The sequence below is a fragment of the Entelurus aequoreus genome, linkage group LG06 (genome assembly GCF_033978785.1).
Source record: "Entelurus aequoreus isolate RoL-2023_Sb linkage group LG06, RoL_Eaeq_v1.1, whole genome shotgun sequence".
In the NCBI taxonomy this organism is placed as follows: Eukaryota; Metazoa; Chordata; class Actinopteri; order Syngnathiformes; family Syngnathidae; genus Entelurus; species Entelurus aequoreus.
Window position 1 is genome coordinate 43,345,862 of NC_084736.1, and position 8,904 is coordinate 43,354,765.

Sequence of the window (8,904 nt, forward strand, 5' to 3'; positions counted from 1 at the left end):
TATATATATATATGTATATATATATATATATATATGTATATATATATATACTAAATTATGACTCGCGATTCAGATGTGAATTCATTTTTTAGCAGCACTTTAGTTTTATACCCATGTAAATATATTGTGTGTACATAAAAGATGTGTCCCTTAAGAGTGAACTCATGTAAAGCCACTAAGAATGGATGTGTTTAATCAAGATAAATGCAACTCTGGTACAATTCCCTGAAAGCCTGAAAACAAATTACCTAATAGGAAGCGAAGCACCGAGTCCCATGACTATTTCAATGATGTCCACAAAAAAGAACAACATTCACCAATGTGACCTCTTAACAATAATAATTTTAAAAAACTTTGATAAATTGATTGCTCGTTGTTTGGAGTAAAAAACTCAGAAGTCTTCCTCAGCGTTGCGACTCTTGGATGACTTGAGCTCTTTGAGGCGTTGGATGCACTCATCCACGCTGCGCTCACCGTGCACTTTGTTGTCACGCGTGCGCACATTGACTGTGTTGCTGCTCTTCTCCTTCTCCCCCACCACTGTGTGTGTGCATGAGCAGCACCACGTTAGCAGCACTCCATATGATGATGATGATGATGATGAAAACACTCACCCAGGATGAAGTTGTACTGAGCCAACTGTGCGTTTCGAATCTTCTTGTTCAGAGTACATCCTGGGTCTAGATCCACGTCACTCATGAAGCCTCTGGTGTGGAACTCTTGTTGGACCTGCACGCACACACACACACACACACACACACACGACCAGATGTTTGGTGTCTGCTCCACTTGGGGGCAGTCATGCACTTTGACTGTGAGGGCAAACCTAATACATGATCTTTGATTTGCTATTCCACTTTTGTCCCTGTCAGCAGTTTTTCACAGCAGCAAAGTGCAAAACATATTTGTTTGAAATGATTTTAAGTAGATTTCTATGAAGACTCCTGTCATATAGACAATTTTTGATTTGTTTTTTTCAGTGGAGCCCTAAAACAGCAGTATTTCTGTTAAATACTCATTTAATAATGAATTAATGAAGATTATATTCACTGATTGTGTTCGCTTTTGGTGAAGTGGATGTTTTGCAATATTGTCTAGACTTATTAAAATAAAACAATTGTTATGTTGCATGAGCCAGCTTGTAACTCAAAGTACTTGAGTCTCTAATCATTGTCTACCATTGAAATGAATTTACTGGGTGCTTGGACCCTAAAACTGCACAATTGTAACATGCCTTTAGAAAAAGTGACTTTTAGATGACCAATGTGTGAAAAGAGTACAAGAGAATTTACTACAAACAACTACGGTATTTACTATAGATGTGAATTGCACAATTCATGATTTAATTCCGATTCTTGGGATGACGATATGATTCAACACAATTCTTGTGATATATTATTTGGTGTAAAAAATTAACAAAACAGGTTACAGGTTACAAAATATACTTTTGGCTGCTGACATGACGTCGGTGTATTTGAAGCGAGCAAGTGGAGATGGCCTAGAAAACATTTGTAATAGATTTTTAATGAATAATTACATGTATATAAATATATGTATATAATATATGCATATATACATACATATAATATATGCATACAGTATATACTAGGGGTGTAACGGTACGTGTATTTGTATTGAACCGTTTTGGTACGGGGGTTTCGGTTCGGTTTGGAGGTGTACCGAACGAGTTTCCACACAAACACATTAAGTAGCCGCCTACGCTTCCTTCTGCCTCTGTCTCTGTCAGTACTCTACACAGCATCCAGCATTGTCCCACCCACACAACCATCTGATTGGTTACAAACAGAGCGGTAACAGCCAATCAGCAGTGCGTATTCAGAGCGCATGTAGTCCGTGCTTAGCGTTTAGCAGGTAAGCATCAGGCAGCAGACTCTCCCCAAATTATAATAAACACCTCCCAATCAACTACTAGTAACATCACTATGAGCCCGTTGACGTTCTAGAAACCTAAACGGCAACTCAGCTCACTCGCAGTCCTGGCTTGAGGTGAAGGCTAATTCGCTTTTAGCGTAACGTTAGCTCATTTTGCGGTGTGTGCGTGTGTGTGTGTGTGCATGTGTGTGTTACGGACAGCAAAGCCCTGTCTGTCTGTTATTTCACTTTACCTTTTTCTGTGTTGATTGAGCTATGTTGAAGCAGGACATTATGTTAAATGAAGAGTTTCTGTCTCTGATAGTTGATATAATAATGTAAGTGCATCATTAAGCCTACATGAACTCCATGGTGTTCAGGGATGAATAGTCTCTCCTATTGCTATTGTACTATTTTTTTCAGCTATAGTTACATTAATCATTAGAAATGCAGCAGCCTATTTTTGAATGGCAGGGTCCCTGCTATCACATGTTGATAAAAATATAACATTTACATAATAAAAATCAACTACAGGCTTCCCAAATGCTGTAATAAATTAAGCATGATGAGTTGACTTGAAACTGCTTAATGTTGCACTTTTTATATGTAGAAGAAAAGTTTTGTCATTTTATTTAATCTGAGCAACAACTTGAGGCAGTTTAATGTTGATTAACGTGGGCAGAATTATTATAGTGTTCCCAATGTTAAAAGGATAAAGCCATTGTTTACAAATTTGGTAAATAAATAACCAAAACATTTATATTTTGTCGTTTTCTTACTATGCCGAAAATGAACCGAACCGTGACCTCTAAAGCGAGGTACGTACCGAACCGAAATTTTTGTGTACCGTTACACCCCTAATATATACATACATATATATACATATATGTTTATATATATATATACATATATGTATATACAATCCCCGTTTCAATATGAGTTGGGAAATTGTGTTAGATGTAAATATAAATGGAATACAATGATTTGCAAATCATTTTCAACCCATATTCAGTTGAATATGCTACAAAGACAACATATTTGATGTTCAAACTGATAAACTTTTTTTTTTGCAAATAATCATTAACTTTAGAATTTGATGCGAGCAACACGTGACAAAAAAGTTGGGAAAGGTGGCAATAAATACTGATAAAGTTGAGGAATGCTCATCAAACACTTATTTGGATCATCCCACAGGTGAACAGGCAAATTGGGAACAGGTGGGTGCCATGATTGGGTATAAAAGTAGATTCCATGAAATGCTCAGTCATTCAGAAACAAGGATTGGGCGAGGGTCACCACTTGGTCAACAAATGCGTTAGCAAATTGTTGAACAGTTTAAGAAAAACCTTTCTCAACCAGCTATTGCAAGGAATTTAGGGATTTCACCATCTACGGTCCGTAATATCATCAAAGGGTTCAGAGAATCTGGAGAAATCACTGCACATAAGCAGCTAAGCCTGTGACCTTCGATCCCTCAGGCTGTACTGCATCAACAAGCGACATCAGTGTGTAAAGGATATCACCACATGGGCTCAGGAACACTTCAGAAACCCACTGTCAGTAACTACAGTTGGTCGCTACATCTGTAAGTGCAAGTTAAAACTCTCCTATGCAAGGCGAAAACCGTTTATCAACAACACCCAGAAACGCCGTCGGCTTCGCTGGGCCTGAGCTCATCTAAGATGGACTGATACAAAGTGGAAAAGTGTTCTGTGGTCTGACGAGTCCACATTTCAAATTGTTTTTGGAAACTGTGGACGTTGTGTCCTCCGGACCAAGGAGGAAAAGAACCATCCGGATTGTTATAGGCGCAAAGTGTAAAAGCCAGCATCTGTGATGGTATGGGGGTGTATTAGTGCCCAAGACATGGGTAACTTACACATCTGTGAAGGCGCCATTAATGCTGAGAAGTACATACAGGTTTTGGAGCAACATATGTTGCCATCCAAGCAATGTTATCATGGACGGCCCTGCTTATTTCAGCAAGACAATGCCAAGCCACGTGTTACATCAACGTGGCTTCATAGTAAAAGAGTGCGAGTACTAGACTGGCCTGCCTGTAGTCCAGACCTGTCTCCCATTGAAAATGTGTGGCGCATTATGAAGCCTAAAATACCACAACGTAGACCCCTGGACTGTTGAACAACTTAAGCTGTACATCAAGCAAGAATGGGAAAGAATTCCTCCTGAGAAGCTTAAAAAATGTGTCTCCTCAGTTCCCAAACGTTTACTGAGTGTTGTTAAAAGGAAAGGCCATGTAACACAGTGGTGAACATGCCCTTTCCCAACTACTTTGGCACGTGTTGCAGCCATGAAATTTTAAGTTAATTTGTATTTGCAAAAACAAAATAAAGTTTATGAGTTTGAACATCAAATATCTTGTCTTTGTAGTGCATACAATTGAATATGGGTTGAAAATGATTTGCAAATCATTGTATTCCGTTTATATTTACATCTAACACAATTTCCTAACTCATATTGAAACGGGGTTTGTACATACATATATGTATATACATACAGTTGTGCTCATAAGTTTACATACCCTTGGAAAATGTATGATTTCTTGGCCATTCTTCAGAGAATATGAATGATAACACAACAACCTTTCTTCCACTCATGCTTAATGGTTGTGTGAAGCTATTTATTGGCAAACAACTGTGTTTACTCTATTTAAATCAAAATGACAAAAAAAGTACCCAAATGACCCTAATCAAAAGTTTACATACCCCAGTGACTTTGATCTGATAACATGCACAAAAGTTGACACAAACAGGTTTGAATGGCTAATCAAGGTTCCAATCCTCACCTGTGACCTGTTTGTTTGTAATTAGTGTGTGTGTATAAAAGGTCAGTGAGTTTCTGGGCTTCTGACAGACCATTGCATCTTTCATCCAGTGCTGCACAGATGTTTCTGGATTCTGAGTCATGGGGAAGGCAAAATAATTGTCAGGAAAGGGGTATAAAAAGATATCCAAGGAATTGAGAATGCCAATCAGCAGTGTTCAAACGCTGATTAAGAAGTGGAAAATTAGGGATTCTGTTGAAACCAAACCACGGTCAGGTAGACCAGCCACAACTGCCAGGAAAATTGTTCGAGATGCAAAGAAAAATCCACAAATAACTTCAGCTGAAATACAGGACTCTCTGAAAAATGGTGGTGTGGCTGTTTCAAGATGCACAATAAGGAGGCACTTCAACAAAAATGGGCTGCATGGTCGAGTCGCCAGAAGAAAGCCATTTCTGCGCAAATGTCACAAAGTATCCCACTTACATTACGCCAAACAGCACAGACACAAGCCTCAAAACTTCTGGAACAAAGTAATTTGGAGTGATGAGACCAAAATTGAACTTTTTGGCCACAACCATAAACGTTACATTTGGAGAGGAGTCAACAAGGCCTATGATGAAAGGAACACCATTCCTACTGTGAAACACAGAGGTGGATCACTGATGTTTTGGGGGTGTGTGAGCTACAAAGGCACAGGAAAGTTGGCCAAAATTGATGGCAAGATGAATGCAGCATGTTATCAGAAAATACTGGAGGAAAATTTGCACTCATCAGCATTCTGAAGCTGCGCATGGGTTGTTTTTTTGACGTTCCAACATGACAATGATCCAAAACACAAGGCCAAGTTGACCTGTCATTGGCTACAGCATAACAAAGTGAAGGTTCTGGAGTGGCCATCTCAATCTCCTGACCTCAATATCATTGAGCCACTCTGGGGAGATCTCAAACGTGCAGTTCATGCAAGACAGCCCAAGAACTTACAGGAACTGGAGGCTTTTTGCCGAGAAGAATGGGCAGCTTTGCCATCTGAGAAAATAAAGAACCTTATCCACAACTACCACAAAAGACTTCTAGCTGTCTTTGATGTTAAAGGGGGCAATACACGGTATTAACAACTGGGGTATGTAAACTTTTGATCAGGGTCATTTGGGTACTTTCTTTTGTCATTTTGATTTGAAAAGAGTAAACACAGTTGTTAGCCAATAAATAGCTTCACACAACCATTAAGCATGAGTGGAAGAAAGGTTTTTGTGTTATCATTCATATTCTCTGAAGAATGGCCAAGAAATCATAAATTCTCCCAGGGTATGTAAACTTATGAGCACAACTGTACATATATATGTACATATGTGTATATATACACATACATGTATATATATACACACATATGTATATATACATATGTATATATACACACATATGTATATATACATATATATATATACATATATATATATATATATATATATATATATATATATATATATATATATATATATATATATATATATATATATATATATATATATATATGTATATATATATATATATATATATATATATGTGTGTGTATGTATATATGTATATATGTGTATATATATATATATATATATATATATATATATATATATATATATATATATATATATATATATATATATATATATATATATATATATATATATATATATATATATATATATATATACAGTGTTGGCCTTAACGCACTTTTTGTGTCTTTGTACGCATTGAAATCAGAAAGGACGCACATTTCCGGAAGCCCACGCGTCTCCCGGAAGCTGATTTTTTTTTTTTTTTTTTTTCGCCCAATTTGCTTGGTTTATTTTATTTGATCGATTATCATTTTCCGCCGGTGTTTTGTTTTGTTTATATTTGCCGGGTCAAATTTCCGTCCCTGTTTATTGCGTTTTTATTGGTCGTAAATTTTGATTCGCCAAAAGGTTTATCGATGACAAATACTGCCTCAGTTTGCACTGGGACAACTTTACCGCAAGGGGCTGTCAAAAGAAAGACTTGATGGTAAACAAAAAGGTGAGTGTAAAGTCAACCTTTATAACTTTTAGTCTCGGTGAGTCCATGGAAACTTCACTTTTATCTCCCGCTGAAGCGACATCGTTCGAGGATGGAGACAGGCTAGCTGTTAGCTTCAAGCTAACCAGCACCCGACCAGACTCCTCCACCCCAAAAACATACTTTGAAGGTCAACAAACGGGGCAAATATGTGCCTTTTGAAGTGTTAATGTGCCAGAAGTGTTGAAAAGGAGTCTCTTGGAGAAGTGGCTGACAAGTTAGCAAGTCTGTCATTGTTTACTGAAGCAGAAATGCTGACTGTGCGTTATAATAAACGTGCATGCGTCGCCAGGCTCTGCTTTTTATCCATAGATTTATCAGATTTAATTATTTATTATCAATAGCAAGGGTGTCAAAAGTGTGGCCCGGAGGTTAATGTTTTATAGGCCCACGGCACATTCTAAAAATACTATTCAAATAAACAAAAACATAACAAAAGTGGAATAAAAAGGCTTACAGGTGAAATGTAATTTAGAAAAAGTTGCAATGTTGACTAATAAAACAAAGCTGTTTTTATTCTTTAAAACTGTCATTGCTCAAAACATAATATTGAATCAAAATCAATGTTTTTTATGAATTATTGACCTATCCAAGGCTCCTATTACTTCACATAAATGGGTTATGGTAAATGGGTTATATTTGTATAGCGCTTTTCTACCTTCAAGGTACTCAAAGTGCTTTGACACTATTTCCACATTCACCCACACTGATGGCGGGAGCTGCCATGCAAGGCCCTAACCACGACCCATCAGGAGCAAGGGTGAAGTGTCTTGCTCAAGGGCACAACGGACGTGACGAGGTTGGTAGAAGGTGGGGATTGAACCAGGAACCCTCAGGTTGCTGGCACGGCCACTCTCCCAACTGCGCCACCCTGTCCCCGGTCAAATATTCCACTTTGAATATGATTTTTTGTTGAAGATTTTTCACATTTTGTGTGTTTGCCATAAAAAACTGTTTTCTTTGACAAAAAGGGCAGAAAACAAACAAACAACATAAAAACAAAACAAAACTTAGAATTGAGGGATAGGTGTGAAGTTGATGTAGACTCTACAGATTTAAGTGTTAAATAAATAATGCATGTATGCCCTGGCACACCATTGTCATCATTTCATGGCCCAAGCAAAATACTTTTTACACTTTTATACTAAAATAAATACACACACGGCTTATTAAATACAAATAACGAAAAAACTACCGGCAGCAGTAAAGTTTAGATCCATGAAGGAAAGAAGAAAGTGAATGAATATTTATAACTGAATACATATGCATAAAAAAATTGGTTTTCTTTTGTATTATTTTTAAAAATGAATTAAGTAACGTTTATGACAATCTTTTTCCAAAACACAATATAGAATGTGAGATATAACAGCATAATGCATACATTTATCATTGGTTTTCAAAAGGCTTACAAAAAAGTGGGACCCCAAAAATTTACTGTGGGAGCCCACTTTTATGAAATGGGGTCCCCAGGACCCCATTTAAAAAATTCCTAGCGCCAACACTGTACATACACATATGTATATAAAAACACACACATATATATATGTATATATATATATATATATATATATATATACATATATATATGTATATATATATATATATATATATATAGTATATATATATATATATATATATATATATATATATATATATATATATATATATATATATATATATATATATATATATATATATATATATGTGGCGTGCAGTCAGTAGAGGCAGGGGAGGCGGGGCCTCCCTGCCATCATGGAAAGAAAAAAAATGTAAAAAGAAAAAAACAAAAATTAAATACTTATATGTATCTAGTGATTATACTAAAGTTATTTTCCATTTAACTTCACCAGTTTTAGATTATTTTTATTTTTATTTTCACATTTGCCGTTCAAATACTGAGAAGAGACGGTGCGGTGATCAGCAGCCAGTTGAGGCACGTCACTCAGTTGTGCCTCCACATGGATTGTGCCAATGACTCAACTAACTGCTGGCCGGCTGTGCAGTGAGAACGTATTGCTATATGAATTATATTATACATTTCCATAGTTTAGTTAGCTGAGGTATATAATGTACAGTGTATTTTGTCAACAACTGTATGTGTGTAACGTATTTTTTGTGCTGAGCATTCATAAAACTGCTGCAAAAGACGTCCT

General features: G+C 36.6%; 1 protein-coding gene across 1 annotated transcript; it reads right to left on the reverse strand.

The window, feature by feature from the left end:
• Nucleotides 1-176: 176 nt before the first annotated feature.
• Nucleotides 177-750, reverse strand: LOC133651559 (threonine--tRNA ligase 1, cytoplasmic-like). The gene is made up of 2 exons (XM_062049529.1): nt 615-750; nt 177-540 (listed from the first exon to the last, which is right to left on the reverse strand). The coding sequence occupies exons 1-2, from the start codon at nt 697-699 to the stop codon at nt 392-394; spliced, it is 234 nt and encodes a 77-aa protein (XP_061905513.1). The 5' UTR covers nt 700-750; the 3' UTR covers nt 177-391.
• Nucleotides 751-8,904: the final 8,154 nt, after the last annotated feature.